Genomic DNA, 24,782 nt, shown 5'->3' with positions numbered 1-24,782 from the left:
TCATTAGCAGAGCCACAAAATGGAACTTGATCTCGGTCATTTGTTAGACTGAGAATCAATTCTGGGAATCTTGTTGGGTTATTGGCGAAACCTTTCTTTGAGACCAAAAATGTCACAATCTAGTTATTCGGAGCATTAATTGGTAAATGCCTCAATTTACCGTGGAATTTAAAGCAAGAAAAAAATATAAACAGAGGTTGACTTTTTTTTTTTTTTGTTTTTTTTTTTACAAGCTTGTTTCGTGTAAAAATCGAAATTTCGCCCAAATACCGGTATTATCGAGCTACTATTTAAACGGAATGCGGTGTTAGTTATTGTTTTGCAACAACTGCATGATTAACCTTGTATGCAAAAACAAAAACGGACAATTAGACTACCCCTTGATTTTTTTCACGGTTTATTCCAAGTTTATTGTTTTCTAATCAAACGGTACACTGGTTTGTATACGTACACCCGAACGAGAATAATATTTATTGCTTTTTGGTTTTAATTGTTTTCTAGTCATTGCTTCTTCTTCTTTATACATATTTAAAGCCGAATGGATAAAAATAAAATAAATAAATTTTAAAAAGGGGAATAAGATAAAACTTCCATCAACGTTTATAATACCATAAAAAATATCAAATCAGGTCCTCAGAAATGAATACCATATTCTAAGATAAAATCAGTTAATTTAAACAAGTTACTTAAAACCAAAGAACATCATTGTAGTAATACAATTAGTTTCATAAATGTTGTTAACTACTATAGTATATTATATCATTATTAATCGGATTTTAAGTTAAGCACTCTCTTCATTCATAGATACTAGTAGGTGTAATATAATTCAAATTACACAAAAAATCCAGCTCTCCCGCTATAAACTTAAGATATGAGCTATGTCATAAATTTCACGTAAAAACCAAACAATTTGTTGAAAAACATCCCAAAAGAACATCTCTCTGTACCCCCCCCCCCCCCCCCCCCCCCTCCTTCCAACGGAACCATCAGATCTGGATACTTAGCACGGTATGTGTTGATAAACTGGTTCTGGCAGTACTTCGAGTCCGCAGGGTCGATAGAGAAACACCTACATACCATTATGTTGTTACGCTGAGTACTGTACAGTGATGACATGACCGCTTCCTTAATAATAACAATAACACCTGGCTTATCATATCCATCGATTTTTTATGAGGCAGTTAAGAAGTGTCATGCACTTTGTTCATGTCCCAAGGGAAGAGCCCGAGGACTTTCTTATCCATAGGATATCTGCTAACATTAGCACCGTGAAGGGATTTCGGGATAAAAAAGAACAAAATCGCTCTCTTGATCGCAGAGAGATTTTATACTGGTCGTGGCTATTCGTTGAGGAGTTGGATTAAAGGGGTGTTAAATCACTGGCATACTATTGGTCCTACTTTACTTGCCGTGTGCACTGTTCGCCTATTAAGCTTATTTTACCACCGTTAAGATCGATTGCTGAGGAGGGTTTATTATTTAATTCAAGCGGCAGCAGGTTGCATACATCCGACATGTAAGTATAGCTTTTATTTATATGTTCTACTTCCTTCCGTGTTTTGTCCGATTTGCTGATAATCTGTTGGGTTCAAGGCTAGTACAGATTAGCATTACCAAAAAGTGGATCTTAAACTGCTTCCTTGGCTAAAATATCTCTCTCTCTCTCTCTCTCTCTCTCTCTCTCTCTCTCTCTCTCTCTCTCTCTCTCTCTCTCTCTCTCTCTCTCTCTCTCTCAGTAATAACAACTTCACATGTGCGATTTTCAGAAGAACTGTTTATTCTTCTATGAGCCGGTGTAGTAATTGTACAAATGGCATGCTAGGATTTTTAAAAAAGAACTTGTGTGAAAACATCAAGTAGCTAATCTATACTTAGAGTAGGCATTGACGTGAATTCAACGCAGGTGGTAGAAATATGAACATTAAAAAACAGAAACTGTATTAGTCATGCATGAAAACAAAAAATGTGCAAAATGTACTCGGTCGTTTTGGTGTGTGGAAAACATCGCAGAATATTGTCAAGGGTTTAAAGTATTGTTTGAATGGCTGATTTCCTCAGAAAAGAAACTACTTGATTGTGAATTAAATACTAGACAGTTTATTGTTACAAACATAGTCATACAGAACAGAGGCCTCACGGTCCGCGATTTCAGCGTAATATTTTGAGAATTATTAAAATGTTATTCTGTGTAGGTCCAAGATTCAAATTGTATAAGAGATGTGGACAGGGGACATTCATTCTAATTTCTTTCAGTAAAAATACAGAGCTTTCTGTGCATTATACGACCATACTGCTATATGAACTTCTCTCAATTCTTATCGAAATTCAAGAAATTCGCATCGCCTGTCCAAACACAGCTTAATGATAGGAACGGTAATTATCCGCCTGTCTGTTTGTTTAGATCGGAACCTCTCTTGAGAATCTCGGCCGCGGTCAATATATTAAATCGAGTTTAATGACATATATCATAATGATAAATTCTAACGACATTGTTCAAACTGGTCACATAAAGCAGACTCCGCTTAATATTCATTCAATTACCCACACGATCAATAAACACGGATAATTGCATCTATGCCAGTGTCACGGATATTACACAGTCTAGAATTGAAATGCCTTTTCGTTTATGCTTGTCCACCTACCCATCTTTTATCCAGATTTATCAACTAAACGATTTCTTTCTTGTATTTAATCAGGTACGATGCCGACCCAATCCAATTTCTAATGAGTCGTTAACCAACATACCCATTAATATGATTGAGTCGTGTCGCGTGTAGGACTGTCTGTATTTAAGTGATTCCTTTTTATTGTTTAATGATATATGTTTGGTGACCTATAAAACATGGGGTCACTACATACAGCTATTTTGTTATGGTTTGTAAAAATCAGACGTGGTCGTCTTGGAAACAATTCGCTTGGATAAACAAACATGTACTAAAAGTTTTTACGATAGAGGAATGAAGAGTTGGCGAAGGGGGGGGGGGGGGGGGGGTTAGATCATATGCAACTTACAAACATTGACAAATATATAAAAGCGAATGTTAAATTGAATAAAACTTTAAAAATTCTCTATGCTAGTATGTCTGCGATAACTGTCCTTTTCTTAATACATTGGCAAATATATAAATGTGAAGGTTAAATAATTTTTTTTGTATATAAATTCTCTATGTCTACAACAATTGTCCTTTTCTTAACACATTTCTACCTATAGAAACTAGTTGTATGTATTGCTGAAAAAAATTTAAAGCGAAATTAACGATTGATCAATAAGGGAATATCGTGCCAAGGAACTATTCTAGCAGACTCCAAGCTTACTTATGGTAGTAATTATGGCCCCGTTTTGATGTATTTTTCATAAACCCCGCAATTAACTAGAAGAGGTTCTCATGACAAATAAATATCAGCAGCCTGTCGCTTTTACTACAGTCCAGCTCTATAACCATATCACTCTACACTGCAATGGCGAAGTGTGTTTGACGTTTCGTATAATTTGGTTTAGCTGCAGGCGAGGACACAAGTGAATTAAACCAGGTCACAACCGTTGACAAGGTATATAAAAGGAGGAGGAGGAGAAGGACTGCTCTTTATTGGTTTTTTCTTCTTTTTATTTTTTAAAGTGACTTGGAATCCTTCGACATTTTCGTATGAAGAATGGCTATGGTTACGCATAATGGACAAACGATCGGAATAGCAGACTACGTCTCACTTATAATTGAAGCAGCGAGGAAAATCATCGAAAGAGAACAACGAGAGAAGGGAAATTTGGATAAGAGTGGTATATCTTTAATCAGCGCGGACGCACCAGAAGACAGGCTAACTAACAGCGAATCAGAGACGCCAAAGGAAATGGAAAACACTACGCCAAACCCTTCAGGTAAATTGACGAGCAGTACGATCAATTGTCAAGAAACTCAATGGATCAATTAATTTAAGAGTGCAATTTAAATTCTGTAAACTGAACCGATAAGGGAACGATTATTTCATGCATTTTTTATTGTACATGTCGAGTTTGTTCATTGCTTGCTGTCATCATAAACAAACAATATCGCTAATGTTGAAATCATGTCGACTGTTTTCGATAAAATGTCACACCTCCCAGTCAAACAAACTCCACAAATCCTACAACACGATAGAAGGAAAATTACAATGGTATGGCACCATCAAATTGATTTTTAAAAGTGTTTTAAAACCTTCATTACCATTAATTATACCGTGCTTCATATATCGAGGATTTGGGACATCATAATTTTTAGATCCATTTCCAGTTAATTGTCGGAATAAAATAGAGTTCGGATCCCTCTGGAAAAAGATAATCTATAATGATCGAACTGGGATTAGTTCTGCAGCCAAGGAGAGGAAAATTTTAGCTATCATTTAATTTGATCCCAGTAATGGTGTTCTCAGTTGATAAGATTTGTTATCCTTACTTTTGTCGGCAAGTCGAAGAACATGCAGCAATCGTTATAAAATTTAGAATTCAATTAAAAATAATTCAATGCCCATTTTTTTTAGACATGAACTCGGTGATGTTGCGTTTGCCAGATGGAACCCTTCAATCGGTAGAAGATTACATCGTCGGAATTATAAAAGATGCAAGCAGTCAGATAGAAAAAGAACGCCAAAATACAAGTATTACAGCAGACGACATCCTTGATAAATCAGCAGACGTTGAAAACGTGCAGCAGACACCCCTAAAGACCGAACTCAACAACAGCACGCACGGAAAAGACTCAACACGTAATGATTTCTTAAATTGATGCTCATGGCTCATTAAATTTTCTATCTAAACTATATAATCCACGAAAAATTCAACGATGAAATACCTTAGATGACTAAGGTTATAATGAATTTAACTTGAGAGAGAGAGAGAGAGAGAGAGAGAGAGAGAGAGAGAGAGAGAGAGAGAGAGAGAGAGAGAGAGAGAGAGAGAGAAGTAAAAATATATAGAACATATATCTTCTTTTCTTTCAGCATCAAAGGCAGCAAAAGTATCTAGTCCAAGAGCAGGGCCAGTTTCAAAAGTCTTAAGCCGGATCTTTAAGGTACAATAAATCTGAGGGAGCCCTTTGTATAAATCTAGATAATAGTTTTTTCATATTCTGAATCATATAGGAGTTTCTAATCTCAGACCAGATGTTGCAATTTAATTAAAACTCCCCCTTTGTTTATTTTCTTGTAAATTGTGTATCTATATATACATGAACATTGCTTTTGCTATATACATTCCTACATCCTTTCTGCTTATGATTATAATATTAAGGTTAAATGATCTTTTTCCTGAACTCTAGTTAACCTCCAAACTCTTCCACATAATACTTTAGATTCATCCTGCATGCTAAATGAATGATTACTAAGTGGAATCCTAAGTATACAGTTAAGGCTAAAATATATGATTCCCTTCTTGTTCTTTTACAGCGGGGAAAAACAAAAGAGAAAGAAAAGCCTAAAGACGAAGTAATCCATGGATTTGACGAGTCACAAACAACAGACAGAGGTACCTCATTAATCTCTCCTTGACAGCGAAAAATCAATACCTAGGATGGATTTATTTCCACCGTTCTCATCTTTCACTCTTGAACTTCCTCTTTAGGCGAACATTTTTTTTTAAATTGGATTACGGATTTTTTATTTAAAAAATTGGGTCGGTAGGTCGAAAAAAAAAGAAAAAAAAACATGGCAAACTTCAAAGAAATAAAATAAGTCTTATGTTTTGTTTGATTTTTTATTTACTATTCCATGTACACATGCTTAAGTGTGTCTTTGGGCCACTTTTAGGGCATTCCGAGCCGCAGGTCTCACACCTCTATTGACACACGATTTACAAATTCAGGCCTCTCACACCTATTTTTGGTACTGGGGCCGGGGCCAATGGATTGGGAAAAATGCAACGTTTTGATAGAAATTGGAAATTTTTTTCCTTGCTTAATGTACAGTCCCCTGAACAAAAACCAGGGTATATTGATAGGATTTTTTAAAAGTTATTTTTTTTTAAAATTATTTTTAAAACTGGGAACATGTGTGTATAATAAGGAGAAGGAAAAAAGTGTATTCACAGTGTGTGATACAAGTTTGTTACTGACTGAAGATGTAAAATTTCCCAAAAGGTTTTTTGTGTTTAGTAGCCTGCTATATGTCAAATGGCATAGAAAATAATAAAAAAAAAATTTTTTAGAATTTAAAAAAAAAGTAATCTTATTTTTATTAATGTAAAATTTAATCTATATTTGTATTTATACATTTTACAGATAAATGTTTCCTGATTGTGTTAGCCTATTGACAATATTTATTAAATCAGTCTCTGTACTTCTGTGTATTTGGGGTATTAGTCCAACCCATTGACCCACTTACTACCGTTTTGTAGAGGATCTAGATCTGTTTAGACAAAAAAATTTATAATAATTTTAACATTTACTGCAGAATTATAAACTACTAACAGCTTATCAACTAACTGTAATATCAGAAAAAAAAGTAAATTAATAAACATCGTTTTTAAAATTACACCATCTCTGTCTAAGGAAATTCTGGCTAAGTTACCGATCACAAGAAACAGTTTACAACGCGGTAGTGTTGCACATATTCACAGTGCCTTTATGACTGCTGAATATACAATATATATATAGAATAAGTATAGTTTTCTTTTAAGTTACGTTATTAATTTTGGGCGATCTCAAATTGGGGAAAACACTCAATTTTGGGGGGAAATATGCCTTTTCACGTTGGGAATGGGGCCGAATATCGCCCCCAATTAAAGAGAATCGAGAGGCTTGAAATTAACTGAAAAAACTGAAAGTGTAAAAGTTAAGGTAATTTTTTCGTGAATGAAACCAATTTATGTGGTTTTTATTGATATTTTTCACCAGCCATTTTATTTTATTTTTTGTATTTCTTTAAATTTATGTCGGTCAGTAAAAAAAAATTTGGAAAAGTGCATTTTATTTTTTTTCTAAAAGTCAAAAAAATTCGGTCGGCGGATCCGTAATCCAACTAATAAAAAAACGTTCGCCTTATTTCTCCCGTATGTTTTACTTGTGACAAAAAAGAAATTTACTAGTGTCAATGTGACAAGATTGCAAAGTGTCTCTGGCTCACCAAATGGGGTTTCGCAATTTCCAATCAATTTCCTTCATGTCCATCAACACTGAATTTATTCCAGGTTTTTTTAAACGGAATTGAAATTAGTAAAATGTTGCCTACCCCTGATTTTCCATGGTTGTTTGATTGTTTGGGGTTGAGCATTAAAACTACAAGTACCGATAATACTGAAATGCAGATTAGATCAGTTGGTATTACATGCAGACGAAGTCCTTTGCTTTAGTTATAATAACTTTTATTAGAAGTGAAACAATTTTCCTTTTCATGTTATTAATAAAAACGTATAATATTATGAACAATAATCATTTCCTTATTTGACACTCCACATACAAAAACTTGCATAGACAATTGAATTGGACAAGTCAGGAATACATTTCTTATTGATTTCTACTCGCTAATAACCTGTTAACAATATAGAAAAAAATGTAATAAATCAAGTGAGAATTGTTGAAGACCTGGCAGCAATTTTCAGCAACTTGCCATGAAGAATATTCTAATATTGTCTCATGCTAATTTGGATGGACTTTTGGAAGACATTACATGGAATTGATTTTCTGTGTAATTATCGTTACACAACCTCTTGATATACTGGCAAATTTCTTCACAGTCTATCCATTAATTTTTTTGGCATCATATAACTGGCATTGATGGTTTTGTTAAAGTTCTGATCAATTATTCAATGATCAAATATTTCCTTCATCTTGAACAAGAGGAAGAATTAGTGAGAGAGATAAAATTATCAACCAGACACTACATAAAATATTAACTAGGTAGAAGGAAATAAATAAAATCCACCTTATTCATCTATATACATTACCTATGTGGCATATCAAATTTCAGTCAATTTTCCTTTCATGTTTTCAATAAAATTTTGATGTGCATGCAATACCATTTGAAGTAATGAAATACAACAAACAAGGGCAAATCATATACTGTGGAATCTAGAATTTGTGGTGGCTCAGTTTTCGTAGTATTCATGGATAGCACTCTCCCAAGAATTTACATCCTTGACAAAAACAAATTTCAAAAGAGTCAAGTTTTCTTACTGAAATTGAGAACCGCGCATTTACGAATTACTTTCCCACAAATAAGCAAAAAACCCTTAATTCACGAAAATTGGCCCCCATGAATTTAATTGGTTCTACAATACTGCATGTTATACATGGTACATAAAGTGCATACCATTAAAAAAACAACATTCAAAGTAATTTTGAAAATTTCCATATGACAAGTAATGGTATTATTATTTTTTAAAATCTTTTTCAGCTGCAGAAGAAGGATGTTCGCCCATTAAACCTGAGCCAGGCTCCCCCAACAGTATCCACAGTGAAGAGATTACTGCTCATGTTGCCACTGAAAACCACCAATCTCCTGGCAAAGACTCCAAACAAGAAATTCCCAAAGGAAAGGGAAAACTCAAAAAGAAAAATTCCCTTAGGAAAATGTTATCATGCTTTTCTTCCAAGGCGGCTCAAGCAGACTGAACTGCGATTGGACAATTATTTGATATCTAGACAAATCTCAAATCTGATATCTGATATCATAGAGTGGCATCTGTTCAAACATGATATCTATACTCTGTTTAATGATCAAGAGAATTTATCTGACTTCTTGGTAGATTCTGGATTTTATGACCATCTGTGATCACATTGGATTTAATAACTGTGACCCCTGGAAAATACCAGTATCTGAATTTTGCAAAATTGAATTAGTGGGTAGGATTGACGGGTCGATCATTGTTACTGTCATATTAAATAACATAAAGTAAGGATATTGCATTAATATTCTGTAAACCCATCAATAACTGTGTGCCATGAAGATTGATTAAGCTGCCAAATTAGAGACATTTTTTTGGGTGTGAAATAAATCATTTCAAATGCTCCCTGTAGGAAGAAAACCAAGAGAACTAGTGATGAAGAAAATTGCATTTATTAGAGTCTGCTCTCTTCCTGTCAGGCAAGAACAACAAGGATTTTCTCCCTCCTTGAAAGTGAAATAATGAACGGCCAATATGGAAAATTGCAGCATTCAGTCAATTCCCCTTGGATTTGCAGGTCAGAGCCATCACAACTTGCTAGGCATTGGAGACTGATCCAGAAGACGGGTTCAATACTACTAGGGTTTTGATGTTGAACAGACACTGGGTCCTTTCTGTTGTATGAATGGCGTGTGTGTTATTTATTGTGGGAGAACAATTATGTCACTCTAAACAAGACAATTTAATGACACAATATAGTTTGAACTGTCATGACTTTTGCAACACTGAAATGCAATTTGCACCAAAAAATTATCTGCTTTGAAAGTACACCAGGTTATTTGATTATTTTACAGTGTGAACTTAATAAACATTTATAGTTTCAAAATCCATATAGCACATTGTTTTGATGGTGCTAATTTTGATTCTTATGGTGGTTGATTACAAATCACCAAAATTAAGCTATTGTATATAATTTGTATAGTGTAAAATTTTTCTCTTAAAAAATTGCAAAGTCCTACACCTGCTATATGATAACCTCAAAGGTTCAAAATACATATTGTTTATTATTAAAGTACTTACCTCAGAATAGATAATTTATCAAAATCTAAATGATAGATGGGGTCATATTTAATGACAAAAAATTACCTATTTTTTTCAAAATGCATGCACTATAATATCAAAATTAATTTTTCCTGGACTGGGTACTTGTTTCTTGTTTTTAAATGTATGATGTACTTAGTATGGGTGTGGAACTTGTTGTATTATTATTTATTTGATGTCACTTTATATGTTTCTATTATATCAGTTGAATCCCTTAATTAACAAAGTCCAATCTAACAAGTGGTTACTAGTATTCCTCTCCTGGCCCCCGTGTTTGGCATTAACTTTAGAATCAATACACATAGAGAACGGCAATATAATTTGTTCATTGAAACAAATGTTTTTTTAACAAGTTGCTGTATATAATTGTATTATATTCAAATCATTGAAACTGCTCAGTTATGGGTATTCATTTTTTCATGGACACTTACTTTGAAATTGATACTTTGGTGATTTGAGAGAGAGAGAGAGAGAGAGAGAGAGAGAGAGAGAGAGAGAGAGAGAGAGAGAGAGAGAGAGAGAGAAAGAGAGAGAGAGAGAATAAATATGTACTTATTGGTACATATACATGTGTATGTCTATTATAATTTATTTTTGGTGAAAAATACTTTACCATATTGATCGTCATTTTAACAAAGTAAAGCTTTTAAATGACATTGTAAAAAATATTCCGTTATATGGCATGTTTTGACTGGTCTATCAACCATTTTGTATGTGTATATATAGAAATATGTCGCGAAAATTAACACAAGTATTTCTATTATGGTAAACAATAGAATGCTTAGTTTAAAACTCTAGTTCTGATGTTTTTCATTTAGGGTGTGTGTGTGCATGTGCATTATAAACATAATTTAGTAAAAGGAAGGAAAAATCATTGAAAATACTGGTCAATGAAATCATATTCTTTATCATGGAAATTTATTTAAAATATCAAAACTTATGTAATTTACAATAAATTGTAAAGAATTCTCGCATTAAGTATAGTTTTTTTTAGCTTGCTTCCCTCTCCCTCTTCAAATACACACACACACACACACACACACACACACACACACACACACACACACACACACACACAATGTTGTTTACATAAAATTGTTTAATGTCTACTGATATGTGTTTATAGATGAAATAAATTCAAAACCTGCAATAAACGTTCAAAAGAAAATTCTTTGATCTTTTATTCCCTTTATCTATACATGTGTCATACATGTATTAAAATGCTGTGTTTGAAACGGATGGACTGTAAACCAAATACTGCATGTACTGGTTTACACATCTTTTTTAAAAAAGCAAATGGCTGAGGAAGAAATAGTCTACAGTACATCAACAAATATCTAGGAGCAAGTTGTCATTCTGTATATTTTATATGTTTTTTCATATATTGAACCACTGACTCAAAACAATAACCTGCAAGAGTTTTTACGAGTGCATATTGCAGATATTTATTGCAGGCGTACAATGATTAGTTATATCATGTACATGTAATACAATGTATTGGTAATTTAAAAACATACCCAGTATGCATTAAAATTACTACCCAGTAGTCACATAGAAGTAGTCTGCCCTTGGTTTGATGGATAGACAGAATGAAACAGAACGGAATGGATGGACTGCAACTTTTCAGTTAGACTAACAGCTTAGTAGACTTCTATACAAGCATATCGAGTCAGTTTTCCACCTCTTATTTCCTTAATTCTACCAACATGTCGTAGAATTGTTAACACAGACCGCCCAACACTGTCCATTTTGAAGTTAGTGAATTCCTTGATGTCCCCATCCACTATAAAGTGCTCCCCTGTAAGTGTAAATTTCATGTTTGCAATTATCATGCATATATTATTGGTGACTGGTCTGTGTTTAGAAAATCCCTATAAACTAGGGTAAAGGCATTGGTGGAATCCTTGATCAGTCTTTCTCAACCACTTCTGAACTGACTGTATGTATGTTGAATGAAGTGCCAATCATATTCCGATTCTCAGTTAAAGAGAGGATACAATTTCCTTTAAATTGAATATGATATACACTACTTCTAGAACAAGTACTTGATGACATCATTGAAATGAGAATACAATATTCTCTATAAAAAAACATATTTCATGTGAATTTGACAGTGGCACACAGAATTTTTAATGTCGGGCAGTGGTACTATTAAAATTTTTATTTTTACTGTGGTGGTCGTAGAGTGTGCACAGTTATAACACTATAAAAGGTTCATGGAGAACCTTGGTAGTAGATCAAACATGGTTTGTTAAACAGAAGGTCCTTGTGAACTGACCTTTGGTATCCTTGGACTCCTGTTCTTTGTATCGTTCATATCGTTTCTTGTTCAGATCGTTCAGAGTGGTTCTCTTCATTCCTAGAACTTTGTACTTCTCACTGAACGCCTTGTTCAGTTCATCAATGGCTGTGTTCACTTGACTGTAGTTCATTCTTCCTTTCATGTATCTATGAAAGATGAAAACATGAATGTTTATGTTCACAATGATCTGCTCTGTGGATGAATCCATTGTGAAAATGATTGTGAAATACAGGAGCATTACAGTTCACATGTATCTAGTCATCCACAATGAAAGTTTGACACTCATGTTTCAGATGTAAAAGCATCTTTGCTCAGAAAAAAAATCAAACAGAAGGGGGAATAACTCTAAAATTTACTTCAACCTAACAATAAAATATTTCTTTAAGGTACCTCACTACACCTAGACTTATACTTTTTAAGACACTACATCACAAGATGGCGATTTAAATGTTTTGTTAAACTGTTTATATTGTTCGATTCAGTTGTCTATTGTTGTAGCTCAGTGGTTAAAGTATTGGGCTTCCGAACCACAGATCATGAGTTCAAATCTGCCTGGAGCTTTTATTCATGTTTACTGAATTAAATTTTCGGAAATGTAATTTTTCATCCAAAATTGCACATTTTTTGCCCATATGACTTGAATAATTCTTATCTATTATGATATCTATTATAATCAAGTAATTTTCTGCTGATTTGAGAAAATATTTCAAGGTGTAGTGTGCCACCTTAACCATTTAACAATTTCCATTTACACAATATGTGACTAAAAATTATTAATTATGATTTCATACTGAATATAATGAAGCTATGTCTAAGGAAAAAAGTTTTGGGGTTATCTTTCAACATTAAATATTTTTTTCTTGAGTATTAATTATGAAATACGGCAAACACAAAGAACAAAGATTAACTCCATGAATATGCATCAAAGTGATCACACAGCATTGTCTTACTTTGGGACCCCTTCAAATTCTTCCACCGTGATGTACACCAGGGTGGGGATATACACATTTTTGGCAGGCCTTCTTCCCCTGGAGGGCCCTCGTTTCTTTGGGTTGTTTTCTTTGTCCTCTGAGGATGAAGTTCTCCTTACTGGTGCTGCAGTAATTTCATCTTCACAACACTTGCTAAAGAATTAAAATACATGAAAATTCAAATATATAACAATATCCATACTTCTATTTCATTTTTCATTCATGTAAAATACAGACCAAAAGGAAATCAGTCTAAAAAATAAAATTTTATTCCCCAACTCTCAAAGAAAAAGCAACAAACAACATCAAACTTTAACAGAACTCTCACGAACCTTGTGAAAATATCTCGCATACGAATAAAATTTGGTTTACTGTACTCAATATTAAGGATTAAATTTTGTATTACTTGACAACATTTATTCACATATTTTTTGTTTGTTTAGTGTGGTTATTTTTGAAATCTTATTTACACAAAAACTTTCACTCAAATAGTATATTTAAAGATTCCTGTTTGTATGAATCTACTTTTATACTTTTGTTGTGGTGGATCTGGTTTGACTGGTTTTGGTAGGTGTGTAGGAAGGTTATCCACCATGTGTTGCAAACAGCCAACATCAATGCTCTCAGTTAATGCCTAAAACAGTACAAAACCAAAACCGGTACATATTATTAATGATGCAAAAATGAAAAACATGTAAAGAAATGGAATTTTTTTTTCAAGTTATATACCGTAATGTTTCAGAAGAAATAATTAAATGCATGAAAAATACCATATTCAATACATGAACGAATATCCACAACATGTTCCCATAGGAAAATTATATGTTTAATGAACATATCTCTCTTTTAATTTATCTTTAATCACATACAGTGTCAAGCATCTAAGCAAGCTTTTTTACTGGCCATTGACATTTTCTTTAAAAAAAAAAAAGGTCCATACCTTCAATTCATTGACTTTAGTTTGTCTGTACTTTAAAGCAGACTTAATATCTTTTAAAGTTCCTGAGAGGCCATCAATCTCCTCTGCAAGATCTTCAATATGTTCTTGACATGTTATTTCATCTTCATCGTCTTCACACATTTTCTTGTTGGTCTTCAGGTCCACCATGAATCTGATACCGTCTAACTTTTCACAGAAATGATTCATCAGCGCCATTAAACTATCGGACTCCATGATTCTCTGCTAAAAGGAATAATTTAATTTTAAATATTTATACCATCACATGATGTATCATGTGTAATAAGTATCAATAATCACACAAACCTACAGTCTGTCCCAAGACATTAACACAGCACAATTGGATGAAATTTAATAAAAATACAGGTACCTGTGGAAGAAATCAACTAGACAACATTGAGATGGTGACCATCTCAAAGGGCCCTCCTTAAATTATGGACAATAGGATGAAAAGCATTTCAGAGAATGTTTCTTTGACCTTGCCCTATAACTTAGAAATTTTCCAGCTGGCAATAAACTTTTAATTCAATCTCATTATCCCTAACATACAGGCATTTTTGTTCAACCTGAGCAAGATTAAGCAAATGTGAAATAATCTACGGTCTAAAACTGATTATAAAGAGATCTGCTATGACCTTCACATTGACTTGGTTCAAATTATAAAGTCACTGCACACCATTAACCCAAAAGCTCTCTTAATGTGAAGTAGGAGCCAAATAGGGCCAAGTAAAGAGTATATATATATGCTCTGAAAAAAAGAATTTTACATGATCCAATGCAACCGTGACACTTGACCTACAAACATCATTTAAGGTCACTGCACACCCTTTGATCATATGCACTATGTAAGTGAAGTATGAGCCAGATTGGACCAAAGGGAGAAAAGATATGCTCTGGACAAGAACAAGGTCACTGCACACCCTTTGCTCAAAAGCTCAGTTTATGTGGAGTATGAGTCAAATACTGTAGATTCCTTATTTTACGCGAGTACTTAATTCTGCGATTCAACGATTTTCCATCAAATCGCAAGAACAATAAATCGCAAATGCCAAAATATTATCATAGTTTCATGTACTTTAAATGTGTCCGAAAATTAAACACGAGATTCTAGAATTCGCGAGAAGGGCTTCTCGCGATTTTACGCGAATATTACTTCCTCGTGTTTAATTAGGAATTTACAGTAGGGTTAAGTGGAGAATAAATATGCTCTGAAAAATGTAATTTTTGCATGATCAAATATGACCTTGACCCTTGACCAACAAACTTCATTCAAGGTCACTTCACACCCTTTGACCATAGATACTCATTGAGTGAAGTTTGAGACGGATTGGACCAAGGGGAGAGAAGATATACTCTGGACAAGGATTTTTCATATAAATCTACTATGACCTTCAGCTTCGACCTAGAAGCGTGGTTCAAGGTCACTGCAAACCCTTTACCCAAAGGCTCTCTTTGTGTGAAGTATGAGCCAGATTTGGCCAAGGGGAGAGAAGATATGCTCCGGACAAGAGATCTCCGACAGACAGATGGACGGAAGGATGGACAGACTGATCACTATAGGGCGCCCGCAGAACGAGACCCTAATTAATGAAAGGGAAAATATGCAAGACATCTTTATTGACACATCATTGTTTTTCACTCGGAAAAATTCACAGGAATGAAAACAGATTTCTTAATTCTTACCGAGATTTATAAAGGGAAATGTGACATCTTTTCTCCATTCTGAAGTCACTCAGAATGCCTTGCACAATTTTTTAAAGTTATTATCAGGGTATTTTCATCATCCTTCAATTCCCATAGACTTTTTATTTTTAGTAACCATGTATTCACATTTGACAAGCTAGAGGGTGCATTTTAAAAAAGAAATCTTGGAATTTTCGTACTATTGAATGAACCTAGTTTGAACCCTGAGGTATATATATAAATATCGAATAATTTTAGAAAATAAGCTGCATAAATATCATGGGACAGATTATATGGTTCAAAATTTTCATATTCATGTTCCCTGTTTTAAACAGTGAAACTAACAAGAATGAAATTAAATTTCTGTAAGAAATCTATTCAATAATGAAAAACATAGGTAATCACAGATTACAAAGCTCACCGAGACGAGACATCACCCTTATGAGACTTCACCTTTATGAGACCACCTTTATCATATTAAATGAAAATCATACTTTATGATCTTGGATATTCATGGATTCTGTTTTGACACAATATCGTATATCATCTGTTAAAAAATTGTATGATAATCATATGTTCATATGTTAATCAATACAATAATATAAATATTGCATCCTATCATATTTACAACATGTATCATATAATACAATAAAATACCATAATAAACAATGATGAGATATGATATTGTAAAGTATGGTATGACATTGTATTGTGTTATACGTTATTGTATTTGATCACATAATACAATATCATAATATATAAAACAACAAAGTATTATATTACAATATCATATTACATAATAAATCATAACATTGAAAAATATGATATTATATTGTGTAATATAGTATGATATTGTATGATACTGTATCAATTTTGAAACATAATATGATATTGTATCATATGATACAATATAATTTGATACAACACTGTATCATTACAAATGATACAATATTATGTGATAAAGTAAAATATATAATACAACATTATATTATACATATTGTATCATATGATACAATAATATATTTTACAATATCATACAATACAATTTCATGTGATGTGATAATATATCATATTATAAACCAATATCATATTATACAATATCGTATGATACGATATTATATATTGTTATACTTTCATGTTAAATACTGAAATCTGATTGGTTAAGACGCAGTTAATAATATTTACTATAACCCTCAGCGTTAGCAACGCACTTGGCAACGGGTAACATTAAAAAATATTCCATGCGCGAAAATTATGTGCGTACGGTTCGCTGTAGAATTCACGTTATTCCTATATAAAAGCAGTAAAATTTTCTTAAAAATTTTAAAAAAGACATTCAGTATAACAAAATAAATAGTGCCTGTTTGGGAGGATAACAGTTGAAATTGACACCCCTCGAAAACCATTGTCAACCTCCGCTTCGCGTCGGTTGACAATGGTTTTCTCGGGGTGTCAATTTCAACTGTTACCCTCCCAAACAGGCACTATTTATATAATAATACAGTATCATATTATACAATTTCATGTGATATAATTCTATATTACAGAAACTAATATCATATTATACAATATCGTATGATACAATATTATAGAATATACAATATTGTATCATAGGATACAATATTTATTTATATTTTGCAATATCTTATGTGATAATACCATGTGATAAAATAATAAATTAATAATACAATATAATATTATACAATATTGTATCATAATATACAATACTAAACATAACGATATCATGTTACAATATCATAACATAAAATATAAAAAAAATTGATTTAATATCATATCATATCATATCACTTTTTATTATATTACATATGATATTATATTGTATCATATTAAACAATATTGTTTCATACCATACAATACTATATCATAGGAATCATGTTATATCATTTATCAACAAACACATCTATCTAACGAGCAGGTTTGAGTGAGGTGGGAGATTTCTTTAGCATCCTTGATAATGGAGATCAGGCTCTGCATCTGAAGCAACCTCTGTGTTTCATTTATAATATAGTTAAATCAACTATGCAAGTTATCATCTATGAAACATGTGACCTGTTCCAAAAAAACTAAACCTCATCCAGCATCCGAAACCTATGGCTCAGATTCAGCATACAAGCCTGTCAGGTGCATCAGTATACATAAGACGCATCTCCATGCAAGTTTGGTGAAGTTCAGACCAGTAATAACTAAGATTTTATCATCAGAGGGCACTAGCAATTAAAACCTTAACCTGCTCCAGCATCCGCAACCTAATATGGCCAAGATTCAACATCCATGCCTGTCAGGTGCATCTGTATCATAAGACACACCATCCTTTCAAGTTTGGTGAAGTTAGGACCAGTAATAACTAAGATATATTTTTTAGCATCCTTGATAATGGAGATCAAGCTCTGCATCTGAAGCTTCCTATGTGATTCATTCATATTACAGTTTAATCAACTATGCAAGTTTGAAATAGTACTATTATCTATTAAACATGTGACCTGTTCCAAAAAACTAAACCATATCCAGCATCTGAAACCTATGGCTCAGACTCAGCATTCAAGCCCGTCAGGTGCATCAGTATAATAAAACGCACCATCCATGGAAGTCTGGTGTAGTTAGGACAAGTAATAACTAAGATATGATCATCAGAGGGCACCTGTTTCAAAAACTTTAACCAGCTCTAAAAACCATAACCTCCCCCAGCATCCGAAACCTATGGCTCAGATTCAGCACCCAAGCCTGTCTGGTGCATCAGTATCATAATACGCACCATCCATGGAAGTCTGGTGAAGTTAGGACAAGTAGTAACTAAGATATAATCATCAGAGGGCACCTGCAACAAAAACTTTAACCAGCTCTAAAAACCTTAACCTCCTTCAGCATCTGTAACCTATAGCTCAGATTCAGCACCCAAGCCTGTCTGGTGCATCAGTATCATAAGACACACCATCAATGCAAGTTTGGTGAAGTACTGACCAGCAGTAACTTAGATATTGCTATCAAAGGGCACCTGCAACAAAAACTTTAACCTGCTCCAAAAACCTTAACCTCCTCCAGCATCCGAAACCTATAGCTCAGATTCAGCACTCAAGCCTGTCTGGTGCATCAGTATCATAAGACACACCATCCATGCAAGTTTGGTGAAGTACGGACCTGCAGTAACTTAGATATTGCTATCAAAGGGCACCTGCAACAAAAACTTTAACCTGGTCCAACAACCTTAACCTCCTCCAGCATCTGAAATTTAGGACTCAGATTCAGCATCCAAGTCTATCAAGTCCATAAGTAGGTCCAGATGCATCATCCATGCAAGTTTGGTGAAGATAGGACAAGTAATAGCTTAGATACAGGACCTGCAACAAAAACTTTAACCAGGTCCGGACGCGGACGCCGACACCGACGCCGACGCCGAGGGTATAGCATAAGCTCCCCCTGACTTCGTCTCGGTGAGCTAAAAATTGACATAGTTCTCCTCAGACCTTGCACCTGATGCACGATTTTTAACAATTTTTTCCGGGTACTTTAATGTCATTTATAATACAAAAAGCCTGTAATTTTTTAAGGTTGGGGGTTCAAACCCAAGCCCCATCCCCTTGGGTTAATTATCACTAATAAATGTTCAGTGAAAGATGTGGTATGAAAGGTTTTGATAAGGGTGCAGGTGCGTGATGCAGGCGTTGTAGCCAGTATCATTTCAGCTGGTTAGGAAAGTGAGAGAGCATGAGTTTCTCATGAGTTTATCATTTCTAAGTTAATATCTGCAATTTTCATTTGTTTTAATATTGTGCATGATAGAGTTCTGAGAGATGAAAGTGAGTAGTTGAGTAATGAGAGAGTCTAAGGAGTGAGAGTTAACTGGTATGGCAATACCCAGGGAACACAAGGGAGACAGAGGAGAATGAGTTTGGATGTTAAAGAGTGAGGACACATTTTGATATTATCTGTGTTTCATTTCTATTGTGTAATTTGTGTTTGTTATGTAAATAAACTTGTAAATATAAACAATAGTTATCCATCAATGCAGGTGACAGGGAGGACCCCCCCCCCCCTCCCGTCACAATTTCATTGTGATAAGTTGGCAAATTTATGTTTATGTTTATCAGAGATCTTGTTAGTCTGAGTGAACGTTAAATGTCGAGGTGGCACTTATACTCTGTTCCGAGTTTTTGCTTCCACTACTTTTTGCTTGATATTTCAATAATAGTAAATACCTTTGAGCTCAAACTACGTTCATCCACTAATATGAAAAATGTCCAGATTATATGTTTTGAAACGCCCCCTCTACAGCTTCAGGTTTCAATACACATTCAAAAATTGAAAGTCTACCGAGATTTTGCATTGGATCAGCCATTAATAAGCCCAGATGATAATGTTAAAAAATTGCGCGATGGATTCCGAGTGTATTCCGAATGGAGAAAAGATGTAAACATTTCCCATTACAAATCTCCGTAAGAAAACTGTTTTCGTTCCTGTGAAATTTTATTAGTGCATGAAAAGGGATAATTCTTCTTTGAAGATATCTTGGATATATTCCCTTTCATCGATTTCAATTGTATTTCTTTCACAGGTATGTGTATTTTTATTAAAAATCATCAAAAATTGATGGAAGCAATAACTTGGGACAGACTTTAATTAATATGTCATCTGTCTGTCTGTCTGTGCAGCTGGTGGGTCTCTGATATCTTATCAGACCTGTAGGAATAGGGGGATCATTGGTTTAATTGTTTATTTTGACTCTAGCCAGGAAGTGCTATGATGGGTGATTTATGGCTTCCCGGGTCTTACTCTCCAACTCTCTCATTCTCTGTATCATTTTCACCCCCCCCCCCCCTTCCCAGGGACTTGAAGAGGACATATCTTTAAGTTCATCATTAGTGTTGTGTTTTGCTCTGGCAGTGAATATTTGTTAATATGTAAATAAACTGTAAATAAAACTATTGTTTTAATTTAATTGACAAGTCCGTCACGATACGCTATTTACTGGAATTTCCTCAGTACAAAATCATATCAAACAAATCTAAAATAAAATAGCCTACCTGATGTGTCTGTATATTAAAAAATCTTAAACTATCAAATGAAAAATATCTCCCCTCGATGATTAAACGGTTTTACATGCTTTTACAAAGACATTCTCAAATAAACTATATTAAAAACCAAAATCATTAAATGTTGTTTTCAAAATTTCCGCCCTCTCACCGGAAGTCTCGATCTACTACGAGACTTCATAGACTTCCTGGATACACTGTGCAACAACCTCTACAGTCGATATTTTAGGTATGTAAATATATGAAAATTGTGATGTTTCCCCTATTTTATCGTTTGTTTGGCTATAATAACTTTTAATTTAGGTTAACGTGTTTTCAAACCGAGTAACTTAATTGTTTATTTCAAGATTAACCTATTGTAACTGTATATGATATTCCATAAATCCAGGTGCAAGAAGTATCATATCAACCTTTCAAGATGATGGTCCAAAGACCACGCAGGACCCGGGAGGTGACGGGGCCAACGCCACATTCCGTTGCTATTGTAAGTAGACATTGAATTAATGAACTTGGTCTGTTCAAGAGTGTAAGGAAATAAGACGAGATCCATTGATACAATATATTATAATTGAATATTAAAATTTGCATTGTAGTATATGTATACTATTACAGTAGGTTTTAAAAGCATATGAAGCATTTGTTAAATTTTTGAAAAAATGTTGGTCAAAGGAGGAGAAGTGAACAATTTTAGTGGAAATTGATTTTTTCAATAGTTTAGCAAAATATAGCATTTATAGCACATAGCAAAATGAACTTATTTATTTACTACACCGTAGAACACGACACTCTAGCTCACAATCTAATACTCTTTGGATCGACCATATTTAAAATTGTGTCTTGTAAGTATCGGTACATCATCTTGTACCACTAATATTATAACACAAACCATTTTTCCTGTTCACAGAAAGCAAGGCCACCAAATGTCAAACCCCCAGAGTACTTAATTCTAGAGAGAAGGAAGAAGGAGGATATGCTGGAAAACTATAGGAAAAATACACAATATATGGAATTCAATGACCTGAAGAATGAATGGGAAAGGTCTACTGACAGAAAAATCAAATTGAATACAGTAAAACGGAAAGTGGACAGTCTTTTGTTGGATAGTCAGTTCACAATTGAAGATAGGAGAGAAAGGTACCAATAAGTAGTTGTTAGGATACAAACCACATGCTGTATTTCTCTCTTAGAACATTAGTATGTATAGTTATCATATACATATGATACATATCATATTTAAATTTTTTTAGTACATGTTAAATGTTTTCATTCACTTTACTCAGATTAAGGGCCATGCTCAGATCAGAAGAGCAGAGGTACTTAAGAGAAATGGAAGCAGGAGAGGAAACTGTTTTAGAGCGTCAAGCTAAAATGAGAGAACGTGCCAAATTTTTGAAAGATAAAAGAGAAGAGGAGAGGTTGAATTTTGTTCAGGAGAAATATGATCAACAGTTTAGGTATTCTTCCATCATGCATAAAAGCATTAGCTTTTATAAACATTGGTTACTTTATTTTTTGGTTATTTTATGATTGAGGAAAATATTTATTACCAATCTATTTGATTTTCAGAAATCAGTGTGAAGAATTAAGATCCACATTGTCAAAGAGACAGCAGGATGAGGTTTGTGTAGAAAGACTGGAACAGCTTAGGATTAAGGAAGAAATTGAAATGGAAAAGAAAGAACAAGAAGCCATGTATGCTAAGCTCTGGGAACAAGACATGTAAGTATTTGATTCATTAAGTTGTAGAATGTATCTTTATACATATTCTTTAGCATGTTTTGATTATATGTATAGCATTAGTGGTTCAGAATCCATGGCATTGTTGTCGATGCAAAATGGTTATTTGCTTAAATTCCACTAATTCACATCTCCCTAAAGACGAAATGCTGATCATAATTATTAATGCTTATAATTACTGGTACCATACATACATGTACATGCAATACTACCATGTAAATATAATAACATGGTAAGAGTTATTCCTCCTTTTCAGCAGTCAAAATATATAATTGATTTGCTTTTAGGTTGGCTAAGGCTGCTCGTGAAGAGAGAGATGCACAGTCAGCACATGAGAGGAACCAGGAGGTCCTATCAGTCCTCAGGAAACAGATGGCAGCACTTGAGGAGCAGAAGGAGGCAGCCCGGCGCCTCAAGGAGGAGGAGGCTCAACTTTTGGTAATGTTTTTTTTACATTGACATTTTCCCAACTGATGTCTAGATATGTCAGGTACTTTATCATAATAGGAACCAATTACATATATACATTGCTACAGTAACATGATAGTCAAAAGTTTATAAAATATAAGTGTGTACCTGGCATAGTGTTAATATATTATATGTACACCAACAAACACTTATGTTAAAAAATGATGGTCATTCATTTACCTGTAGTTTAGTCTAATCTATTTAGAAGAAATAAATCAAAACACAAATTTTTAGTATGAAATATGTCATTTTGAAACAGAGGGAACAAGCCATGTTAAGACAAATGGAAGAGGCTAAAGCCAGAGAGGACAAGCTCAGACAGCAGCAGGAAACCCGAGACCAGCTCGATCTGTCCCTGAAAATAAAGATGAAGAAGAAGGCCAAGGCTGAGCAAGAGCAGCTGGCCTTTGACTTGAAGATTCTTGAACAGCTATTGGAGGAGTCTAGAAACGAGGCTATGGAACAGATGCAGAGGAAGGTAAAAATTCCTTTTAGTTCTGTTTTTTCTAAATTGAATAAAAATGTCCTTCTCTGTTAAGACTTTACTCATATACATCATGATTTACATGTACAATATTATAGAATTATGTTATAATGATAAACATTTTTGGATGGAACTTAATTTGTAGAATTCATGTTAATCGTTATTTCAATGCAATATAAAAGTGTAATACATTTAATACTAAAATAGGTCTATGATTTTAAATAATTCAAATAAATGATTTTGTAGAGAGAGCTTAGAGAGGAAGACAGAAGATATAGAGAATACCTCCACCAGTTAATGGAGGAAGAAAAAGTGAAAGAAAAAGAGCTGGAGAGGCTGGTGAATGAAGAGGTGGAGAAGATGTGGCAGAAACGTCTTCACCAATGGCAGCTGGAGAGACAAGCCAGGAAGAAGCTGCTGCAGGATGTAATGGCTGGCAGAGCCGTGCAGATCAGGGAGAGATGTAAGTTACTGGTGAAACTTACCTGGTATTTAAATGATTCTAAAGTATATTTACTTTAAATGATTGTACAGTATATCAATAAGAGAGAGAGAGAGAGAGAGAGAGAGAGAGAAATCCTGTTTACACCATACTCTGTTAGTCATAAATCCCCAAATTTACCAGTAAATTTCTTACAACTCTAATTACATCTTCCAGTGGCTGAAAATGATAGAAAGCAGAGAGTAGCCGAGGAGGAGAGGATGGAGTTGTTGAGGACCATTGAGGAGAACCGCAGGCTTGAGGAGCAGCAGGCTGCCAAGCTGTGGGAGAAGAACCACAACTACCAGCGAGACCTCCAGGACCAGATCATCTACAACTCAAAGATCCGAGAACTGGAGCAGCACCGGGATGAGGAAGAATTCCTGTTGGGAATGCAAGCAGAGCGGGAGTACCAAGTTCGGCTGAAGGAGTGCCTGGATAATCCACAGTATGATAAACTCCACCCCATGAGGAGGGCCATGCAAAACAGTGCTCACTAGGACAACAAATGTTACTGTTAATCGTTATTTCTGTTTTTTAAAAAGTGTGAACTTTGAAGTTATTTCAGTTGTGAAAAAAAAATTATTTAAGAGGCATGTACGTATTTGGTCTTTATAATTGAATGAAAAGTGGATTTGAATATTGTTTGGAATTTAGAATGTTAAAAGTGCAAATCAATACAAATTTAAATTTCCGATAGGTTTTCGTTTTTTGTTAAAAGATCTTATAATGATAATTATGGGTAGTATGAGTTGTAAAAAATCTAATTATGAACTATAGTTAGATTACTTAACTTTTTTTGTTGGTGTAATGAGGAAAGATTGGTATGAATGGAGGAAATGAATGATTGTTTTTTTTATTTTTTTTTATTGAGCTGTGTTAGATATTGGATTTTATTTAAATCTATAAGAGAGTTTTTGAGAGGGATGGAAAGAGAGATAGTGTCAAAGAGAGAGAGGAGATAGAGAGAAAAAGCTGGA

General features: G+C 34.0%; 3 protein-coding genes and 1 long non-coding RNA gene across 6 annotated transcripts; 2 read left to right on the top strand and 2 right to left on the bottom strand.

The window, feature by feature from the left end:
• The first annotated feature begins 1,375 nt into the window (after nucleotides 1–1,375).
• Nucleotides 1,376–9,135, top strand: LOC117689051 (uncharacterized). The gene is made up of 6 exons (XM_034468673.2): nucleotides 1,376–1,516; nucleotides 3,618–3,874; nucleotides 4,513–4,737; nucleotides 4,972–5,042; nucleotides 5,416–5,494; nucleotides 8,359–9,135. Exons 2-6 carry the CDS (start codon nucleotides 3,652–3,654, stop codon nucleotides 8,574–8,576), a joined length of 816 nt encoding a protein of 271 aa, XP_034324564.2. The 5' UTR covers nucleotides 1,376–1,516; nucleotides 3,618–3,651; the 3' UTR covers nucleotides 8,577–9,135.
• A 1,436-nt stretch (nucleotides 9,136–10,571) lies between these two features.
• LOC136276627 (uncharacterized) lies at nucleotides 10,572–10,854 on the bottom strand. The gene is made up of 2 exons (XR_010715170.1): nucleotides 10,718–10,854; nucleotides 10,572–10,681 (listed from the first exon to the last, which is right to left on the bottom strand). It is a non-coding gene; the product is annotated as an uncharacterized lncRNA (long non-coding RNA).
• A 235-nt stretch (nucleotides 10,855–11,089) lies between these two features.
• Nucleotides 11,090–20,797, bottom strand: LOC117689050 (spindle and kinetochore-associated protein 1). Of its 3 annotated transcripts, none has more exons than XM_066089142.1 (6): nucleotides 20,784–20,797; nucleotides 13,884–14,123; nucleotides 13,477–13,577; nucleotides 12,923–13,096; nucleotides 11,949–12,118; nucleotides 11,090–11,468 (listed from the first exon to the last, which is right to left on the bottom strand). In XM_066089142.1, the coding sequence occupies exons 2-6, from the start codon at nucleotides 14,115–14,117 to the stop codon at nucleotides 11,311–11,313; spliced, it is 837 nt and encodes a 278-aa protein (XP_065945214.1). In that variant the 5' UTR covers nucleotides 14,118–14,123; nucleotides 20,784–20,797; the 3' UTR covers nucleotides 11,090–11,310. The 3 variants fall into 3 exon arrangements, with proteins under 3 accessions (XP_065945214.1, XP_034324563.2, XP_034324562.2); XM_034468672.2 differs by lacking the exon at nucleotides 20,784–20,797 and adding an exon at nucleotides 20,624–20,781; XM_034468671.2 differs by lacking the exon at nucleotides 20,784–20,797 and adding an exon at nucleotides 20,624–20,770 and having other exon boundaries at nucleotides 13,884–14,126.
• LOC105317177 (cilia- and flagella-associated protein 53) lies at nucleotides 20,754–24,331 on the top strand. The gene is made up of 9 exons (XM_011413737.4): nucleotides 20,754–20,861; nucleotides 21,021–21,116; nucleotides 21,537–21,766; nucleotides 21,913–22,086; nucleotides 22,199–22,351; nucleotides 22,657–22,807; nucleotides 23,097–23,315; nucleotides 23,568–23,784; nucleotides 23,980–24,331. The coding sequence occupies exons 2-9, from the start codon at nucleotides 21,051–21,053 to the stop codon at nucleotides 24,300–24,302; spliced, it is 1,533 nt and encodes a 510-aa protein (XP_011412039.1). The 5' UTR covers nucleotides 20,754–20,861; nucleotides 21,021–21,050; the 3' UTR covers nucleotides 24,303–24,331.
• The last annotated feature ends 451 nt before the right edge of the window (nucleotides 24,332–24,782 follow it).

The sequence above is a fragment of the Magallana gigas genome, chromosome 6 (genome assembly GCF_963853765.1).
Source record: "Magallana gigas chromosome 6, xbMagGiga1.1, whole genome shotgun sequence".
In the NCBI taxonomy this organism is placed as follows: Eukaryota; Metazoa; Mollusca; class Bivalvia; order Ostreida; family Ostreidae; genus Magallana; species Magallana gigas.
Note: the sequence above shows the minus strand (reverse complement) of the source record. Positions and strands in the feature narration are given on the sequence as shown.